At 40.8% G+C, this 22,583-nt stretch overlaps 1 protein-coding gene across 1 annotated transcript in view; it reads right to left on the bottom strand.

Moving 5' to 3' along the window:
- The window catches only part of babam2 (BRISC and BRCA1 A complex member 2), a 100,487-nt gene that overhangs the window by 16,273 nt on the left and 61,631 nt on the right, over window positions 1–22,583 (bottom strand). The window contains exon 7 of the mRNA XM_004082797.4: window positions 7,409–7,518. Coding sequence (XP_004082845.1) covers window positions 7,409–7,518 — 110 coding nt within the window. The remainder of the gene's footprint in view (window positions 1–7,408; window positions 7,519–22,583) is intronic.

Here is a 22,583-nt window from a genome sequence, read left to right on the forward strand (position 1 = left end):
AAAATAAAGCTATGACTAATAAAAAAGAACTTCTGCAACTGGTTACATCTTAAGCCTCAGTCAAATGCACCCGTAAGGCGGATTGACCCCTACAGGTGCAGGGGGTGCAGGTTTGTTGAGCTGAGGCCCATGGAGGGTTGTAGAGAGGAGCAGCTGCATCTTTAAGGGAGCGCAGAGGTATCTTGATGCTCTTACGGCCACCTTAAGGAACGTCATGAAAGTGGAACATGCAATTGTTGTGGGTGTGGTAAGTATATCTTGAAGTATTAGTAAAGGTGATATAAGTTACACATACTTAGGATTAATACTGTAGTACTGTGTCCCTAGGCCACACTCTAGTAATGAGTAAGGTGTGCATTGGACCCTTACTGACTGTACACAAATGTTTCACACACAGGATGTGAAGGTGACACCTACGTTCCCGTAGGATGAACACACAAACTACACTCTGACTGTCTAATTTCCACATTTCTAGCAGCCAGGCTCCAAGCGAAGAGCGCACGTTTGTCACCTGAGCAGCGCTAACAGGCTACTTGTGCAGGTTTTGAGAGGGGCTGAAAAAAGTGGAAAACCAGTACGATGTGCCTGCGCCTCACCTATTTCACTATTACGTGTTGTATAAGAGCTTGCTACTGCCCGTCTCCTGCAGCATGCCCATGGCAAAAGTGTGCATGAACATTCCCATGTATGTACCCGTAAGGCCAGTTGTGCTTTATCATTTGTGACTCTTAAAATTGAGGGGTACAGACATTGTAGGTGATGGGAAAAACTGTTCCAAGTTCCAGAATCCTCTGGACCAAATAAAAAAGCTCCTACAACCAGAGTTGATGTAAGTTCTATTATGTAAATTTTTATTAATCTGTTCTTAAAGCAAGTAAAGAAAGTAAAGAAAGTAAAGTCAGTGAAATTGATATTTAACACTACAGTCTTTGTAAATGACTTCTAATAGCTAGTACGGTTATTGGTTTTGATTTCTTTACAGTCTGAGTCATGCAGAGAAGTCAGACACTACAATAAAATAAACAGCAGAATAGCCCAGATATGTTATGAAGAAGATTCTGGAAGATGTAAATCTTCAGATTTCATTCTGTTTCTGAATGTTTCAATATTTGTTTAATGGATCTGCAGCTTTGGTGATGTAAACTGGACTTCCTCATGTCAGATTCATGTAAATTACTAAAATCCAAGAATCTTCTTCAATCTGAAGATGTTTTTTGATCTTTGGAGTTGACAATTTTACTGATTATATTTGTGTTTTTTAATTACAATGTCACGTTGTTTACTTTGCTTTAAATATACTGTCCTTAAAAAAATTCAGGATAATTGCTAATATCCTGTCAATTAGCATAAGACATGGGAAAAATGGGGCGGAGCATATATGTGATACATTTGCAGGTTCTGTCTTTATGTTTTTGACAAGCATTGAGTTACATCAGCAGCATTATTGACACCAATATTCAAACATTTACACACACCAATCCTACCAACTGGTTGTACATAGTCTTAACTTCCATAAGAATTTCAGGAAAACACCAAGATTGGTTGTACTTGGATAAAATTCCAGCATGTCAATCAAATGAAAACCGTGAAGGACCTTCTTGCAACAACTGCGATGTCCTCCTTAAAAAAGAGGCAACTTGACCAACACCATAGGCTAACTGCATCACCGGACTGTAACAATCAGGTCTACAAGAAAAAAATGTGCAGTTAAAATGTTTTTTTCAGGCCAGCGTTAATTATCCAAAGTTTTGGGTTGCTGGCAGCTAATAGTTTTTCTTATTTTATGAAGCAGATCACCTACATAGGTTAATTTTATTTATTGTTATGTAAAACTACTAAATGCATTTTGTAAGTAATTTCTTTCTGCCTTACTTTTTTGTACCGAAAAAATACAGAAAATAGATAAAACTTTGTTAATCTCTCAAGGGAGAAATTCAGGTGTCCGGCAGCAAAACACACAAACACACAATAAATAACAATAAAATAATAGTTCATAAAATAGCAGTTCATATCAGGCAGATTTGTTAAACAGCAGTACCAAACCGAAATGTACCGAACCGAGCCATGAAATTCTGAACCGAACCGAATTGAGATTTTAGCGGATCATTACACCCTTAGGAATTACGTTAATTGCGTACACGCTTGATGAGTTTCGGTAATCCAAACAATGTCAACACTCGAGCTCCAGCGTAAAAAGGTTAGATGACTTCTAATTTCCCCTTTATAAACCCAGATTAAATGGATATAGTTTTTTTGGGAGCTTCAGTGATTCATTTGTTAACTATACAACCACACTGAATAATTTGGTGTCCAGTCCAACTGTGGTGAACTGGGAGTAGCTTTTGACAAAAACAGATGTTACATCACTTAAATAAAGTGTCATGAACTGCCTTTTGTTTTAGTCCAAGTCATACACGTGTAAAATCAGAAACAGCTCGTCTTGGACCTACATGCAGAAATTAGCTTATGCATTGGATACTCAAGATACTATCAGGCTTTTCTAAAACCTCAAAAAAAAAAAGTGTCCGGATTATCCAAAATGCAAATTGGCAGAAGAATTTCTTGATCTCCAATTTCAGAACTTTAGCCTTTAGCCTTTAGTGATGCTGCCAGAGGTTCAGGCAGCAGGAGATCATTTAGAATCCACTAAACATTCATCAATTTTACTGTACAACCTTTTTATTGAGGTAAATATGTTCCAAAAAGGACGCACTTGTAGATTTGCTGTGAGAACTTGTAAAATAAAATGTGAGAACTTACACAGCAAAAACCTGCATCTGTGTGTAAAAATCTTCTGCTGTAAAGTTTGACAAACAAAATCACAACTGACAAATTCCCATTTGCATGTGTTCATGTAGAGTTCCAACGTCAAACCTGCGTTTACAACTGCTCAGCTCTGCTTCTGCGTGAATCTGCTGGTGCAAATCAAATCCTTGCGAGAAACTTGTGTCAAATCTGATCTGTGTCTGAAAATGGAACATGGGGGGGGGGGGGGGGGGGGGGTAGAGGAGGAGGGAGTCAACCAATCAGAGTGCGGCACTTAGAGGACTTGGTGAAGTTAGAAAGGTCTTCACAGATTCTGACTTCCTGCTTCAATAACTATTCTGATAGACGTGAGTATCTCAATCATTTTGTATTAACACAGAGAGTGAACTAAAAATGCATTTCTAAAGAAAAAAGAAAAATTTTTTCCTGCGTTTTAATGAGAAATGATCTCTTTGTGCTTTAAATGCAGACATGCAGCGAGACGGCTGCCAACGGACCGTCAACAGGAAAATCTTCTTTGTTGTAGCAGGACAACAGGGTCATGATAAGTCAGTACAAAAACATTTGGTGACATTAGCATCACTGTGCTCAGGGCTATTGAACACCTTTATTACAAAGCATATGTATTAACATTTGAAAAAAGATATTAGATTAGATCAACTTTATTAATCCCCGTTATCAGCGGGTCGTCTCGTCTGATCAGGGGTTGAAGTCAGAACTGCGCCACAGAGGCGGCGTGGCTCAAGGCCCACATGAGCATCCAGATGCAGCATGTCAAGTTTCTCGCAAGGAATGTGTCAGAAGTCCGAACGCAGTTGTAGCGCCAGCAGATTCACGCAGAAGCACATTTGAGCAGTTGTAATCACAGATTTGAGGTTGGAACTCTAAATGAACACAGTCAAATGGACATTTGTCAGTTGTGATTTTGTCAAACTTTACAGCATGGGGAGTATGGGGTCTTGGGAGTCTTACTGAGGGCTGTCCAGTCTCTGTATGACCGTAGCAGGAGCTTGGTTCGCATAGCCGGAAGTAAGTCAGACCTGTTCCCGGTCCACGTTGGACTCCGGCAGGGCTGCCCTTTATCACCGGTTCTGTTCATAGTTTTTATGGACAGAATTTCTAGGCGCAGACAGGGGCCGGAGGGGATCTGGTTTTGGGACCACAGGATTTCCTCTCTGCTTTTTGCAGATGATGTTGTCCTGTTGGCTTCATCGAGCCAGGACCTCCAGAGTGCATTGGAGCGGTTTGCGGCCGAGTGTGAAGCGGCTGGGAAGAGGGCAGCTAAATCTGAGGCCATGGTTCTTAACCGGAGAAAGGTAGTTTGCCATCTCTCGGTGGGTGGAGTGTCCTTGCCCCAGGTGGAGGAGTTTAAATATCTGGGGGTCTTGTTCAAGAGTGAGGGAAGACCGGAGCGTGAGATTGACAGGCGGATCGGAGCGGCGTCCGTAGTTATGCGGTCGCTGTATCGGTCCGTTGTGGTGAAGAGAGAGCTGAGCCGAAAAGCAAAGCTCTCAATTTACCGGTCGATCTTCGTTCCAATACTCACTTAAGGTCATGAGCTCTGGGTCATGACTGAAAGAACGAGGTCCCGAATACAAGCTGCTGAAATGAGCTTCCTCCTTAGGGTGGCGGGGCGCTCCCTTAGAGATAGGGTGAGAAGCTCGGTCACCCGCGGAGGGCTCAGAGTAGAACCGCTTCTCCTCCACATCAAAAGGATCCAGTTGAGGTGGCTCGGGCATCTAGTCTGGATGCCTCCTGGACGCCTCCATGGGGAGGTGTTCAGGGCATGTCCCACTGGGCGGAGGCCCCGGGGAAGACCCAGGACACGCTGGAGAGACTACGTCTCTCGGCTGGCCTGGGAACACCTCGGGGTTCCCCCAGAGGAGCTGGAGGAAGTGGCTGGGGCGAGGGAAGTCTGGGCATCTCTGCTCAGTCTGCTGCCCCCGCGACCCGGATAAGCGGAGGAAGATGGATGGATGGAACTTTACAGCAGAAGATTTTTACACACAGATGCAGGTTTTTGCTGTTTAAATTCTACAGGAAGTGCGTTCTTTTTGAAAAACCTTCATACCTTTTTTCTGTCTAGTCTCTTTCTTGCTCAATAATGTGTTTGACATTGTTGAATTCCCCAACGTGGGTCTCTTGTCTTCTAGCAGATGTTCCAGTGCCTTTTGCCTTTTGGTGTCCCTTTTTCCTCTCCAGTTGTTGCAGTTACTATTTCGTTTTTGCCATTTTGCCAAATTCCTTCAAAATCAGACAATGTTATTTTCTGGAGTTGAGGCATACCTATGAGGAAAATGACAGGCGTCTCTCATCTGTTTAAGTGGGAGAACTGACTAAATACTTTTCTGCTGTTATCAACAGACAGTCTCTCCTTTGTCTTTAACATATGTTCTGCTGATTTTACGTACGTCTTCAAACTGTTCGTTCATTGTTAAAGGTACAAACATTTCACTTTCATTTTGAGCTTTTCCTGCTCATCTTCCAACAGTTGTTTCAGTGCTTTTATGCTCCTTTGTCTCCTTTCTGGTTTTAGATGAAGCTATCCTCTCCACTGTTGACCATTTCTTGCTCAACACAGGGATTACACTGAAAATCCTTTGGTCATCTATATATGATAACAAATCATGGCGAGATGCACCATAAATCTATCAAACAATATCTTCAGATCTTAAAGACATCTTTTTTTCTAAATATTTGGTTAAGCTGAGGAATAAACGCACTACTGCCAGAAAATGGCACGAGGAGAAACTCACTTTGCTCCCACTGCCGTCTGGTTTACGTCCAGCGAGTATTGATTGTGTCACACCTTGGTAGAGTCTCCAACTTCATGGAGGTCATTGCATCTGGCTTAAGGATGTCTTTAACAGAAGCTGGTATTAACATTGACAGTTCAGAAAAGGGGGCAGTGCAGTGAAGTTAATGTATATCAAAACTTGGGGGGGGGAAAACAATGGAGCTGGGAAGAAATTAAGAAGGTAGAAGTAGCAAGAACTAAAAAGTCACTGAAGAACTGTCAATGATGCCAACAAGGAAACATGTTGAGACAAGAAAATTAAAAAGAGAATGAAAGATGCAGAAAGAGAAAAGGAACAGGGTCGGTGTGTGGAGAAGAGGCCCTTTAACCTGGTTTGACAGGGCGTGTGCTTGTAAATAAACATCAGCCTGAGATTATTCCGAGCACGAAAGCTCAGGCTGTACAGCCCTGAGGTCAGAGTGGGCCCATACCTGGCTCTCACTCACACACACACTCACACACACACACACACACACACACACCGACCCACAATCACACATATTTACATCCACACCTACAAAACATTTGGTGAGGGCAAGGCCATTGCAGCTTCTGGTGCGTCAAAAATGAACACATCAAATCATGCACCCTTGTTTGGGATAAGCAGAAAGAAAGCCACAGCCGTGCATGCATTCAAACACAACCTGCAGATGAAGACACAAATATAAACAACCGATGACTTCATCCATCAATCATTCCAGCAGGGCTGAAGCTAATTATTTATGCAGAGCAATGTGCACGCTGTTGCAATCTCTGCAGAGCGCCCAACATTCCACAGCACTTTGCACACACAAACACACAGTGTTGCCACGCCAGATGACTGCAGACATGCAGTCATTCTCTGCCCAGACACAGTTTGTCATCCCTATAGTTTTTTCTTCTTCTGCCGTTGTGTTCAAGAAAGCAGCTGATGATTCCAGACACTGGAATGTGGGATTACTATTTGTGACATAACACAATATTGAAACCACATCACTGCCTTTGCCCTAACGCTGTCCTGCATTCTGAAAACAGAACGCAAAACTGCACTCAGGACAGAACCTCACACTTACCTTTATATTTTATGTTGTGTATTTTTCAAAAGCATTTGGATTTTTAGGGAAGATCCTATTCAGAAGAGTAAATTACTTGATTCCAGACACTGTCTTCTATTAAAAGCTGCTGAGAGAAGCTCAGCTGAGACAATTACTGTCCCCTGAGATTTAAAAGGTTGATTTGGTATGAGGGGGTTTTGTCAGTGTGGTCCAAGTTTCTTTGCAGTCATTGATTTGATAGAGAAATAATAATGTCAATCAAAATGGGCTTTGTGAGAACATTGTGTGTGAGCCGTCTGGTGTCTGTGTTGACATATGTATGTGTGAAGGTCTTTTTAGGGGGCCAACAGGTATGTTTGTAATTGTGTGAACAGACTCCACCCTTTTAAATAACATCTACACCTGATAGTGTGATGATAAACCTCCAGCAACGTGTTGCTCTGTGATTCTACCCCCTTTACGTCTTTAACTTCCTTAACCCCCCTTTTTCCCCTCTCCTTTCTTTTGTACCCTCATCCCTCATCTCAAACGCCCCCACTCTCCTATCTACTCTTTTCCGTCCGGTCCAACAAGAAATGTATAAACGTAATCAACAAATACATTTTTGCCTCAAATAAAAAAGAAGTTTATACAAATGAACACCTCATGTGTCAGAAGATTAAAAGAAAAACTGTGTTTTGTTCTTGTGGCATTTTTCTGATGATGGAAGACGTATGTAAAGAAAATTAAGGTAAAAATTGATATTTTGGGGCATTTCTTAATTTAAATTGTTGTGAATCAGAAGAAGACGAAATGTGACGAGTGTACTTACTGCTCAATGCTGGGGGAGAGGTACAGTTTAGGGAAGACCTGGGTGGCTTCAGCATCTTCAAAGCTCACAGAAAGAAGGGCCACATCCTCTCCTGGGTCCAATGCTGTGTCCTTAGAGAGAAAAAAGGACTGGTTGGTCGTGTTTAACAGTAAATCCTGACCAACTACTTAAGCCACAAAGAGTTTCATGCTTTCAAAGCAAATTCCAAAGCAAAGTATTTATTTGCTTGGTCAAAACTCAACTCAAACTCAACACATGTACTCATGATCTCCCTTTAGGGTGTTGTGAAACCAGGTGGGACTAGAGTTGTGATAAAAGCATTTCCTGTTCATTGCTGTAAGAAGGTTAGAGTCCCACTGGGATCATTTTTTGATGTATTGTCAAATAAGATTAATGTATCATTTCTTTGACATAGTTTCTGCAGAGTGGCAGGAGTTGAAGTCTTCCATCGCTGGACAAAATGCCACAAAGACATAATTTTCATCAGAATGCGGTCTTTAGGATCTGCACTGCACTCAGCAAAATTGTCTGCAGCCTTCCATTTTTTAATTACAAGAAGCTTTTAATTTCCTACATTTAACATAACAAACGTGCTTCTATTTTCATCAAATACGAACGCTCTGCCAAACAGCTCAATCTATACACCACTGCATACAAATGAGTGGGATTCAAATCACTTTTGCTTCAGGCATTCTCCTCTCCTTTATAGGTTCTTAACGACAGCAGCCCCGTCTTTATTTGCCTGAGTGACGCCAACATGTTGATGCCCGACACTGATGTTTGCCTGAACACTGTCTATAGATGCTTCCACTGCTGCTTTGCGGCTTACATCAGCAGAAGCAAACACGGCATCCCTATAAAACCTCAACCCAATTGCACATGCAAAGTATTGACAGAGGTCTGAGGGATTCCCTTGATAACATGTCTTAGTGCACAAAACATACACAAAAGATCAGAAAGTCTACATCGGATGGAAGCATGAGGAGCAAAGACACCAGAAGAAACATCTGTTTCGTTTCATGCCACATTAGCTTCAACAGCTGCTCCGTGAGACTGAGCTGATGACTGGGAGCACCAATCAAGTCATGTGTGAGATGGATACAGAGGCCACCCGGAGCTGCTGCTGCCAGCCTTTTCCCTCTTTCTGAAGCTTTCATTTCTCATTCTGTGCGTTTTTTCCTAGAGCATGGCTACTTCGCAGAGGCTGTCATTAGTGCAAATATACGTCAAGGCCGTCCAGAACTCCTTTTGTCGACACAGTCTCAGCAGTGTTAATCAAATGTCTTACAGATGGTTTGAACTCATCCAATTGTTATAATCGCTGCTCGGCGTGCTGAGAGGAAATCTAACCACCAAACGTGATGGACAGAGTCACAGTGCAACCAGTCTGCAGCAATGCAACCTTTAATCTCATTGGTTATTAACGGATTACATAGGTCTGGTGATAGCAAAAAAAAATGTTTTTTAAGGAGAAAATATAAGAATGTGCAGAATAGAATACTATCCAATAAATATGTCTTCTATCATTCAAAATGTTTGATTGGATTTTTGATTTGAAATGGTTTATTTCAAGCAACCAAAGCAAGAATAATGCACAAAACAATACAATCAGCAGTATTACATTCATACAAAGACGTATTAAACTTAGAAGAATCAGACATTAAATCAAAGGTTGCTAGAAAGTGTGGAGGAAGTGAACTTAACATCATCCCTGTTCTATCGTACCATTTTTATGACATGCTTTATTATTATCCGGTTCATAACTGTGATTTAAGTATCAATAAATCACATGACAAAGAGGAATTACTTAATTATTATGTAAAGTCAAGGATTGTTTTATTGCTGTGGTTGTCACTGGTTGCTTGGTTTTTCTTTAAGGTCATGGTCGGCTCTCTTTTTTGGAGATCGTTGTTAGATCAGCCGACAGGCTCATGCGTTAACCCTGAACCGGAAGTCCAAAATGAAATGATAGACAATAAGTCGTATCTGCAACCACGATCTATGATATGAATCCAAGCTTTGTTAATACCAATCATTACAGTCCTACAAAAAAGATCAAATCCTCACCTGTTCGTTTTTAGACTGCAGACTGTGCCAAACAAAATAAAAACAAAGAACTCAGAAAGAATTGAATCAATTAAAAGGAGCTGCAGCCTCAAGTGTCTGGCCAAGGCCAAAGACAAACTGAAGCTGAATGGGCAAGAATTAAAATCTTATTGCAGTAAATGTAGACTTGAAATGAACAATGGCTGAAGCTCTGCAGACAGATCCACATCTGCCCCGCTGTGGCACTTCCACTACAGGCCGGGGGTGGGGGAATGAGATGTACAGGCGAGGCAGAAGAACAGGAGAGGCGTGGGGCATCCAAAAGTGTTGCCTGATGAAATCAGCTCACATCAATACTGTGTGCATCAGTAAACAAGAGCTGCTCTCCGCCCGCAGCGGCGCTCCAAGCTTCTGCCGCAGACAATGTGGGACAGATGAGAACAGGCGTGGGGATGTGGGGCAGAGGCGGGTAGTGGGGTTGGAACAAGATTGTTTGTAGCTGTCAAATCCCATTCTAATCTTCCGAGACGATTTAATGGATGCTTCCTTTGGACTGGAAGAAAAGTTAATGAATAGATGAGAATGAACAGGAAGGTGAGAGGGCCAGAAGAGCAGCATGGACAGCTTCAAATAGGCTGCAGCTGCACTTCCCTAGACAGACTAATGGCTATGGTGAAGGGAGAGCTTTTTTGCACAATAATTCTGACTAATCTTGTTAAGGAAGACAGCAAAAAGCTGTCAGAAGTTATACTGCATCAATGATCCAAGCACAGTAAAGTCAGTCTTTCTGTTTTAGAAAATGCCATCATGAATCAACATGCCCTGATGACAGCTGAAGCATACAGACAAAAACAGTTTGGGCTGTTTACTCAAAAGTTGGAAAACTTTGGACTTTGAAACTATCGTGTTACAAATCATAAAGCGTTGATGCTACCATTTTAACATGTTAGCATTATAACCTTCATATTTTAGCTGATGAACACCAATAACAAAGGTTAACTTTGCTTTGGGTAGAGCTTCAGAGTGATCAAATGTTCTTGTTTGGTTTGAGTTTGCTGTTGTGCTACTTCTACATGACTCGCATGTCTATAAACACTTTGCTTAGCTTAGCGCTCTGACTCACAGTGGTGAGCCCTGTTTGAATACCCACGAAGTCCTTCCTGTGTGCAGTTTGCATGCTGTCGTTTTGCATGTGTGGGTTTTCTACACTCTGTTTCTCTCCCACAACCCCGCCTTTGCCAACGAGTAGCTGGGATCGGCTCTGGCAGCACCATGACCCCAAAAGGGAATACTGCGGGGCTCAAAGACGGATGGATGGATGGATGTTGAGAGCACATGTTTGGAAGTATCCATCATCTTCTATTCCCGTTAAGTCTTGTAAAGGCTAAAAGGGTCACTGTCCTGGTTACATCAGGGTCCAGCTGAGTTACAACCTGGACACTTCACCAGTCTCCATCACAGAGACAGACACGTTAAAAAAATGGCTGCAGCATGTTTTTGGACTGTAGGAGGAAGCTGGAGGGCCTGGAGAAAACCCACACAAGAACATGCCAACTCCACAGAGAGAGGACCCAGATGGGATTCAAACCAGGTCCTTCTGGCTGAAGGGCGACGGTGCTGACCACTACACTATCAACCAGTCCTGCTCCCTACTTTGCTCTCCTAAAAGAAATTTTTATTTGGAAGCAAACAGAATCTCCCCCGTAACAAAATAAAAAAAACAAACGGCACTGAACTCTTTTCTTTTTATGCAGAGCAACATCTGCCTTTTGTTTATTTCGTTTAAACAAAAGGCCACACACAACCCCACATTGAAGAGACGTCAGTAAGTAATGACGACTGAAAAAGACTCAGAGTACTACAAACAGTCTGTCCTGCAAGGGTAGTGTTTGGAAGTTGAGGCCAGACTGGCGACATGACCCAGAGAAAGTGACTCAAATGCTCAAAGAGTTGCTTTGGGAGCACACGCCAAGAACACGTATATGTGTGTGGACATCAAGGTCAATCTCCAAGTCAGCCCCTTTCACGTGGCCAGCAGCCTGCATCCTACATCCCCTTGTGTTTTGTAAGCACTTGAGTTCCCATTTAAGCAGACACATTCCCCTGTGTCCGTCCTTGTGATTCCTGATGCTACGGCCTCTGGCATCTCTGCTGTGTGGCGTGTGACAGGCTGGAAATGTGACAGCTGTCCTTATGCTGGACTAAGTCTGTCCAAAGTCACAGAACACACAAAGACGCCTTCGCAAACCTTGTGCAGGCCTCTACTGCAGGGCTCAAAGCAGGAGGTAAGGGCATTCTGTCCGCCTTCTTTGCCCAACTTTAAATGTCATGCGTAGCGTAATGAAGTGACTTGACTGACAGGAAGGTTGCTGCACGGATGTGTCCGGCTTCTGGGCCAGAGGCTGTACACATGCTGGACACAGTGTTTTATTTCTGCACAGCCAGTAACTGAGGAGTTTTAAAAGGCAAAGGAGCCTCCCAAAACAGTACTTATAGGGTTAAGGTCTTCAGAATGTTTCTTGGTGTTCAGAAAAGCGTCAACTGTTCATGTATATGCTGAGGGGCAGATTTTCCCAAAGCTTTAACTCTACCTAGAAATGAAAGAAAATCCTTTTTGTTTAGAAAAAAAAAAACATTTACCGTAATTTATGGACTATAGAGCCAGCCTGGTTAAAAGCCGCATCCATAACATTTTTTTTTTTTTTTTTTTAACTTGTCCTGTCCAACAGCTAGGCAGACAGATGAGAGCTGAGGGCCTCTTGTGTTGGACATATTTTACTTTAACAAGAGGGGTTATTAATCTTCAGACAAACCAAAGGTATGTCTGGATAAACCCCTTTTGTAATTGAGGCCAAACTTTATTGATTTCAACCATGATTGAAAATCTTTGGTGTTGGACCGGACGGAAAAGGAAAGAGGGGAAGAAGAGGGAGGGATGTCAGAGGGGGGGGGGGGGGGGGGGGGGGTGATAGTGAGAGGGGGGGGGTAAGACCATGAAGCAGCATAAAGCAGACAGGTCCATTACATTTTTAAAGGATAAAACATTTTGTACACACATAAGCCGCACCTGTCTATAAGCCGCATGTGCCCACATTGAAACGTGTTGTAGAATGAGGATGTGTATGTGCCGACACCGCGCACCGCGTGTGTAAGAAAGAGGAGAGAACAGGTGCAGAGGAGGGAGCGCTCTCACTCACTCTTGTTCTGCTCGCACTCCTTCCTCTTACACACGCAGCGCGCTAACACACACATACACATACTACAACGCCTCTAGAGTTAGTTCATTAGTTAGATAGTTGGTAGTTAGTTGTTACTGTTATTTGTTAATATAGAATAATGCGTTGTAATTATTACTTGTACCGGTATTTATTCGTGATGCGGCCGCCGGGGGATTTTGTGTTGGGTGGGGGGCCGACACAGCAACTCCTGCTTCTTCATCACAGCGGTGATCAAAAATCCCTCACCATCACAGCTCTATTCCAAACAGTGCCTGTGACACGGCAGTAATATGGTAGTATCAGCACCAACAGGGTTGGTTTAAAAAACATACCGGTAAAAGTCACTGAGAGCAGCAGTGACTTATGGGCCTCTGCGCGGCACGCGCCTCCTGTGCACTGAATCCATGGAAGTCTTCCTCCTCAGTGTCAGATTGGAATAGCATCAGACATTCTTCACCACACACTCTCTGTCTCTCCTTCATTGTCACTGTCAGTCTCACTCTCATCCTGAGGCAGATTCACTCCTAAACTTGCGCTGTTCTCTCCGTCAAGCAGCAGACCGGCTTCTCCAAACCCGTTGGTGATGGTGGATTTTTTTCACACTGCTTTTAATGATTGCTTTTAACTTGAAAGCTGCATTTCTTTTTGCATTTTTCGTGATGAGGGTCTGTTCCTGCTATTCATTCACAAAGCAGGAATTTACATTAAACTTGCGTCTTCCTTGACACATAAACCGTATTCCCCCTGTCTCACTCTTGCCCTTTCTGCTCGAGCGCCCCTAGAGGTCGTTAGAAAACATGCATTAAAAAAAAGAAAAAAGGAAAAAATGCATGAATTAGCCGCATCATTGAATACGCCGTCGGGTTGAAAGCTTGTGACAAAAGTAGCGGTTTATAATTCGGAAATTACGTTAAATCAATTAAAAAATAATCTAACCAATGTTCCCAAACCAACTTAAGAACGGATATGCCACTACACCAATGACCTTCTCCAATTGAGTCGTGCCATCAAAAATGTTCACAGGTTTTAATCAAAGTTTTTTTTTTCAGTGATTGAGTTTTACAAAGTCAATATCTATCTCTATTGCTTTTAGGTTTACATTGTATTTTTATCCACGTTCAATGTTTAGCCATTACTAGTATTCTGTTGTACTTACATTGAGTTATGTAGTTTATATTGTTTATTTAAATGTACATTGTACTTTTACCCTTTAACAATGCTGATATATTCTTATTTATTTTTATATTGTATTTTTGTTGTAATTTCACATTGATTTCAGGGAGACACATTTACCACCTGTCCAGGAATTACAGATGAAAAAGCAGCTTTTTGGCTACCTGGTGCATTTGATTTGTTTAAGATCCCTGTTAAATAAACTAATAAAGTAAAACATAAAAAATCAATTAAAAAATACACAAAGTATTTAAAAAAACGCCAACATTTCAAAGGGGAGACCATGGGCCACCAGGAACTCATGCAGGTCATTTAAAAGTTAAAATCAGTAATATGTCAACTTAAACTACATATCAATTTTTTTTCCATCAGCAGCATATATTAATATTGTTAAAACAATGTCTTTGAAACCATGGTCGTTCTAAAAGAGGGTTTTTAGCACAGTAGTTTAAAGAAAGGTGATGGTTGAAAGATGTTATAAAAAGAAACAAAATCCATTGTAACAAGATTCCTTTAAGTAAAACATTGCTGTTTTTAGGTATTGACTGGTCTGAATTTTTGGGCATTTCTTCCTATCTCTGAGACCAACATTTCTCTGACTTCATGGATTTTCTCTAGGTAGGGTTTCCACCAAGTTCAGTCAAATTGACTAATATCTTTAATAAGGTGGTAAAAACCTTACATTTGTTCCTCTGGAGTCACTATTATTAATCTTAAATCATGACATTTACAAAACATTATCAAAATGCTCTCTTTGGGGACATTGTACCAACAGTTTAATTTGCTGTACTGAACTATCAAATAATGTAAATATGTTGACCAGCAGCTAGAGCTGTGATGGTGTGAGATTTTTGATCACTGCTGTGATGAACCAGCAGGGGGCGCTGAGTCGCGGTGAAACGCAGCCCCCGCCAACCACAAAATCCCCCGGCGGCCACTTCACAAATAAATACAATTACAACGCAGTATTCTTTATTAACAAATAACAGTAACAACTAACTACTACCTATCTAACTTATGACTATGTGTGTGTGGGTCTGCGTGGTGCGTGTGTAGGTAGGAAGGAGCGGACACAGGTGTAATGGAAATGAATACAATGGAAATAAATAATTATAACGCAGTAAATTTATCGTGCTTCTGAAACCGTGCGCATGCGTGTAAGAAGAGGGAGTGTGCAGCGTAGAGGGAGGGAGAGCGTGCACAGTGCAAGGAGACCAGTAATGAAAGGTTCCCCCCAGAAGCCCTTGAAGTCTGAACACAGGACTAACAGAAAAAGTAAATTATCAGCAAATATGAATGTGTTTAATGTGTTTATTATAGTTCCAATCATGCACCATATGCAGAACTTTCCAAAAAAAAAAAAAAAAAACGTGTGGTGATGCGGTTATCATTACACCCCTACCAGCAGCACACGTGAGTCAGCAGTTCAGGAGAATAAAATAAATAAAAGTTGTTAAGGTCATCAAAGGAAAATGGCAAAGAATCCAGGAGGATTCACTCAATAGGAGCTGCTGCATGGAATGCAGTGCCCTGGATGAAAATAAAACTGCTACAATTTTTGCTTTTAATGATAAAATTGCTTCTATTTGCAGAAATAGGATGATATATTTCCCCAAAGAAGTCACAATGATCCATTCATAACATGAAACAAAAAAAAAAAAAGAACACATAAACAAGGCACGTAAAAAAGGACCTAGGAAAAACTCTGATTCTCTCCATGATATTGTAGCACATAAACTGCAGCTTGGTAAATGATTAACCACACCTGTGTATGTCATTACCGGACTTGAGCACTATTGAAAAGAGATTAAATGCACAAATGCTCCACCTAACTGATCTGCCTGTCGGTAGACAATCATCGAAACATAAAAAAACAGCCATGTGGCTACAACGGCTTTGTTCAGAGGGTGTGTTAAACTGAAAAATGCCAGAATGCAGTTTGTTTGTTTTTGTTTTGGTGCACGTCTGTTGGCATGTCTATTATCCAGACAATTTTGCTAAAGATTGCGTCAATTTAAAGCCTTTGCTTCATGGTGTTATGGTCATGTTTTGTCTTTTGCCATTTTTCCGTCATTTGTGGTACAAAGGACGATTGTGAAGCAAAACTAATGCAAACGTTTTTCTAAGTGACCAGATGTGCTGTACTGTCACTCAAATCGAGGTGCAAATTTGTTTAGTTAAAGTCTTTGGTTTACTGTCCAACTCTAAACTGAGGATCATGGGTAAGGTAGGCTTAAAAGTTTTCCATTTGGCAATTACCTTTGCTAGTATTAAGGTCTTTCATTTTTAAGAATATAATATTTTCAACATCAATGGACAGCTAAACTTGTTTCTACGACCTTTTGTAATTCCTATAGTTTTTCATGGATGTCTAAGTATTGCACCAAGTCATTCTCAAATCCTTTGTCCTGAAGTAACAAATACATGGAATATAATCTGCCTTAAAATATTCACTTAAAACATATTATTGAATTAGATAGCTTTACTGAGTAGTACCATAGTAAAAGCTCTCAGTGTCTTACTTAATTAACGCTTCATTCCAGCACCTGTCCAGCAGCAGAGCAAGCCGGTAGGAGCTGAAGGACTCTTGCGTTGGATAAACGACCACATCTCATTGGTTATCGTGATATTACAGCATCACAGTTTCAAGACAGTCTCGTAGCTCGGCCCTTTCTTCCATTATTGGGCTGAATCTCCTTTTTTTGTGACCAGCATATGTGCCAATGATATAAATTAGGCAAGCTGGTAAAATTTCAATCTGAGACGAGTCATCCATGCTACCGTGGCCAAGTGTTGTATGGTAGTCACTAGTAACATGTCACTGCGATTGGCTTATTCAGTACAGCCTGTGCAGTGACTCAGCCTGATGCAGGGCCTCAAAGCCACAGGGGTGACTCAAGCATATGACTTTGGATGTTCATTATAAAGCAGTTAAAATATGCAGCGTATCTATATCATAACACAATAGAGGGTGGCCTCTTGGCCGTACTGATAGAGTGATGAACATTTGGCCCATGTAGTCCAGGGAATTTCAGCCGCCATGACTGTGTCCACATCCCTGCTTTTACTTCTGATTACAGGAGCGGTTTTCTCCACAACAGGAACGTTCAACCCTACTAAACGGTCTGTTGAATCATCGTTAAAAAATTATGCTGGCTTAAAAATGGATACATAATATTTTCATTTGCATTTAAAATATCAAAACACAAATCACACCAACGACAAACATAATCAGTATGTGGGAAAACTAACAAATAGCAACGTGTTGGGGTAAAAGGGGAACAAAATGTTTCTTTAGTGGAATTCTGCCATGTTAAGCAAATGCAGAAGATGATAGGGATGAACATCTAGAGACATTATAGGAAAACAACAGATACTGTACAACTTGTTAGAGAGCGAGGGCGGAAAGTAGGCCATATGGAAGTAATTCCATGGGGGCCTAGAGAACTGAGAGGAGGGGAGTTGAAGAGGGAAAAGGTGGAGGGTGGTGGTGGGTTTATTCTCCTGAGACTATATTGCTGAAAACCTCTGATGCTCAGCTGGGGGTACAGGCAGGTGGGTGGGTGGGAATGTTTGTTTAAAACTGCAGTGTAGGTGGTTACATGGAGGGTGTTGAGCTGAGGGTTCGCAGAGGGAGGTGTGGAGAGAGTGTGACATAGGGTTTTGAGGAGTCACGTTGGGGTGACTGGAGCATCGGGGAGTGAATCTGAGCCATGTGCGCTCTAACCCATCATCCTAAGGCTGTGATTTCTCCTTACCTCAGTTGCTTCACACAGAAAGCGGAATTTTTATTTCCTGTTTAGCTTTAGATCCTTCTAGGAGGCATTAGCTGTTTTAACATCTTCTACTGACATTTTCTGACTGCTTGCTGATACAAAAACAATTAAAAACAAACATTTTCAACTAGCAAAAACCACTCAGGAAACATGCAATCGCTGTGACGCTAATAACAAAAGCTGTACCCGCTGGATATACTTCATATAAGTTGCCAGCAGTGTCATTATCATCAAGGTGATGCATATTGAGAAAACATGTGCCCTGCATGCATATCTACATGACAACATGACACAACAGCTGATTCAGATACAGTGAGGAATACTGTGTTTAATCCAGCACAAACAATTATCAATTCATCAGCGTCAGAGGCACTCTGTGGCATTAGTCACAGCACATGTTCCCTCACCTAGATCATGATAGGATAAAGACTATGAGCTGAATGTGAGCAGAGAGTGCCAACCCCTGATAATGAATTCTCACTTCTGAAGAGGAACACCAAGCCACATTTAGAAGTGTAGCGCAAAGAGAAAATATTATGAAGTAAAATTCCAGAGCAAAATGGGGAAAAACAGAAAATCCCACAACACTATAGAATTAATAGAACATTTACATTTTGGGAATTTTTTCAAACGCTTAGATGAAATCCACAAAACTATAATATGATAGAATTACTTTCATTAGATACAGATAGCATGACTTAGGATACTTTGGGTGAGTTGGTAAGTTTTTACTCTCAGCAATGTTTGTTTAACAGGCAAAATTATTGACATGGTTGCAAAATGTTTTATAAAGAATTAATTATCACAGCAACATATTTTCCATTCTTTTAATACAGGAAGTAGTCCTTTAAAAAGTGAATAAAAATAGAGTTATTCTCTTCATGACGTTTAGAAAAAACAAAAAAACAGCAAAACTTCTCCCGCTATTAGTATTTTTGAGATTTCATGGAAGCAGCAATTTTGAAATGAGCAGGAAAAGCCCTTCTACTGCCTCTAGTGGAATGATGATAAACTACAGGGCAGAACACATTGTCCACATTTCAGGATATCCAATAGGTTTTTAAGGAATCTTCTCAGCATGGTAATGAGTTAGGGATCTCACAAATAAGTATATTAAATGATTATATGATACAAATGAAATTATAGAGTTAAGGGGTTTAAGCGATTAGGAACATGTTAATGAAACCATAAGGAAATGTCCAATTCTACCTCAGTGTACAACCTTTCTTACTGTGACATCTGCTATTGCAGCAGCAGGGTGGCTGAAAGGTCAGTACATAACAGTGGAACCATGATTCCCTGCTCTTAAAGAAATATTGATGTGTAAATAAAGTGTCTGTGTTTTTGAACAACATGGAAGCTGAAGCAAGATTATGGATGAAGGAATCCAGTCAATATGTGAGCAGTACTACAAAGAGAATATGCAGTGGTCCTTTGTTTATCCTGGGAGTTACAGTCTAAAAATAGCCATTGATAGGTGAAATCTACAAAGTAGGATTAAGGCTGTAAAACCCCTCGCTACACACTTAAGACACTTGCTCTGACAGACATTTTCACATATTTCTCTTGTATAAACTTCCCAATTGAATCCTTTATGGAAAAAGACGTCCAGTATTAGAGAATGAAAACAAAGATGCTGAACGCATTCTGTACAGGAGATGCGGTCCGCAGGAGATTGATTGTCAACAGTCTAGAGCCAATCAGGATGCAGAACACAATGGACTTTTAAAAAAACATGCCAAACTGCTCTAAAAACAATTCTGCGAAACAGTGAGACGGCAGAAGGTGAACTAGGTAATAGTGAAGGACCGCAATAGTCCTCAGATGACTGAGAAAGGCACAAAAGTTTCAAAAGTACTGGATAATACAGAAAAAAAAAAACTCAGGGGTTGTCTTAAGGTTAAGAGTTTCAGAAAAACAAAAAAGCTAGAAAAAATTAATTCTAGAGTAAACTATTTATTATTCGATAGCTGAGCCGGTTATGTTGATATTTCAGACAAAGCGTGCAATTTTGTGGTACAAGCACCAAATTTGGCATGGATGTACCGTAGGATCCCCTCTTTCAGAAAAGCTCATTAGCCACAGCAAAAATATAACATGCTTTTCTAAAAGAAGGGATCCTAAGGTATCCATGCTTAATTTGGTGCTTGTACCACAAATGCATTATGATTTTAATAACCAGCTCCACTACTGGAGCTGCTATTACCTTAGCAACGTGTTCTACCAAGATAGAAAGATACAAGTGTGAATACACTGCTGCATTCCAAGGCAAAGTCAAATATTCAGTAACTTACTGTACGGGAAAGTTGAAGTTAGCCCAGTAACCACACGCAATGTGTTGAGGTAACCTTAATGCATCATTTCACGTCATGCTGGTAATTCTTGTTGAACACGTTGGACTCAATGGGACATTGAAGATGATGCAGAAAAACCCACATCCGTTACATGGCTACACAATACCCACTTCCTGCTTATGGTGTGATACCACTATGCTGTTTTATTTTTAAGGCTTTTTTTTTTCAAGAATGGAATAATGGCTTAAAATCGGATTTTTCCAACTTGCACTAAATGGCTCTATGATCTATGATGAACAGATTTTACACAGATCCCCCCTCTTAGATTGTCAGATTTTGAAACAAGATGCACCATCCTCTAAAAACGTTTTAACCAGAAAAAACACCAATGATAATGTCATCAATTTCTAATATTTGTATTTGGTTTTAAGGGTGTGGGCAGAACAACCCACAGAGATATTTACAGGAACATGAATCAACTGCCTTTTGTGGCTTTTGTCATTAGATCTTTAGATAGAAGTTACAGAACACTCACAGTCATTCCAACTCCAGATGATATACAGTAATCCCAATGACATCACGAATAGCTTATGACCAGAGAAGAAATGCCTTCGCTGAGACTCAGAAATGACTACTTTTACTGTGTGGCTTGCAGTTCTGGGAACGGAATATGTGCTAACCTAGTTAATGGCAAGACATCGTTATTAATTTCGTGTTAATGGAAAAAAAAAACTAGAACTGAATTTTTGATAGAATAAATGAAATATTAATGTTGATAAAAACATTGAATATTAGGGTACTACAGGTTAAAAAAAACAACTAAATTTGTTTGTTTGTTTGCATTGTTTTCCTTTGAACTAGGTTTGAGAGAATCCCATTAAACTCGAGCTAAGAATGAGTCTAAAGCCTTCAACTAGAAAGTGCAGAGTTTGGAAAAAATGTTGTGAAGAGACTCGCGTGCACTATAAATACTATCCAAGTTAGCTCCAGACATCTTGCCCTTGCACGCTTCTACGCAGGTGTCCACGGATTTTCATGACTTGGACATAGTTTTCAGTTTGTTTATTGCTTTTCTTCCCCCATGACTGCCTGAAATAAATGCAGGATGAAAGAAAGTTATCATTATCAAAGACAGATCCATCCAGGCTTGCTTTAAGATGTTCACTGTTTGGCATTTTCTCGTAGGATTAAAAGCTGAAGAGGACCAGATGTAAAAGCACCTGGCAGGGAGCCCAGCTGGGTCCTCAGATCTACACAAGCTGAAAATACGACAAATCAGACATTCAAACCTGGATAAAAATTGATATTGAGTTTAAAAGAGCTGAAACATGAAGCATGATGTCAGGTGAAAAAACAAAGGGCTTTAAGTTAAGCTCTGAGGAATTTAAGGAGTTCAAGATAACAGCTGCAGCATTGCAGAAGCACTACAACAAACTGAATGTTGTGTCAAAAGCTGCATAGTCAGCAGTTGCCATGACCAAACTCTGTTGAGCCATTTAACATCGGAGCTTTACCTCCGGTGTTGACATTGTTTGGACTATCTGAACTCTTCAACCGTTTATGCAATTCTGCAGCGGAGAAGCAGCCTTGATTCAATATGCAACACTTTCCAGGAGTGACGTGCGAATCAACATGAAGCCCTTTCTGCTGCGGGGAAAAGTGGCTTTGAGCCGTTATGCAACACTTTGTGTTGCATATCGGTGCTACGCTGATATGAAAAGCTGCTTTTCCCACGTCAGAATCTGCTGATTCATGCTAATAGCGTAAAGGGTTTAAGAGTCACAGGAGGTTAAAGAGCAGGTGTTATTTAAAAGTCCCTGGTAACATCTCTGGTGTCAAAGGGTTAAAAAGGTTTTTATGAACTTTCCATATGATCAGGGGGCTGTAGTACTTTACAGGTTTGTGTAGCTAACTTCCAAATGGTTGATTGGAGTTCAAATCCTAGACACTGTTATCTTTAGCAGGACACTGTACTCCCCCCATGTATAATAATTCTGCAAGTCGCATGTAACAACGTGACATCTACATGAATAAAAGTCCTAAATAAAGTGAACTTGTAAAGTAATATCTGCCTTGTTTTGACACCTCATAAACGTAACATACCGTTTATAAGGTTAAAGAGCCTATATCATGCTTTTCTTAAGCCTTTCAGACTAAATAATATCCATAAATATGATTATATACTACCTTTTATGCAGCTAATTTACTACCTGGAAGTAAGACTGGTCAATCTCTAAGGCACCGCCTTTGGCTCCGTGTGGGCGTCGCCCACTTCATGACGTCAACATAGAGCCGACCTTGGTGACCTTTCCCATGGCTCAGTGCAGCATTTATGCAAATCCATGTCCTATTAGACATGTGTAAGCCTCAGTACCTCACATTTACATGTTTGTGTGTAAATACTCTTATTGATCTTTTAAAAAGATCTGGCTCCATTAAAGGCATTTATTACAACCGTCTGTCTGCGACATATGAAAGTCAATAAAACCTTCTAGAATTTTTTTTCTTACATCCAAACGTCAACATTAGCTACCTAAACAAGGACACTAGCAGTGCTGATTATTGTGGTAGTTTAAACTCAAACACAGCAGGGGGAAGAATTCCTTTCCTGCTGTCTCTCCAAGACAACAGCATTGGTTTGTCATACTACCTACAGTCAACGTGTTCT

Source organism: Oryzias latipes, chromosome 22 (genome assembly GCF_002234675.1).
Source record: "Oryzias latipes chromosome 22, ASM223467v1".
In the NCBI taxonomy this organism is placed as follows: Eukaryota; Metazoa; Chordata; class Actinopteri; order Beloniformes; family Adrianichthyidae; genus Oryzias; species Oryzias latipes.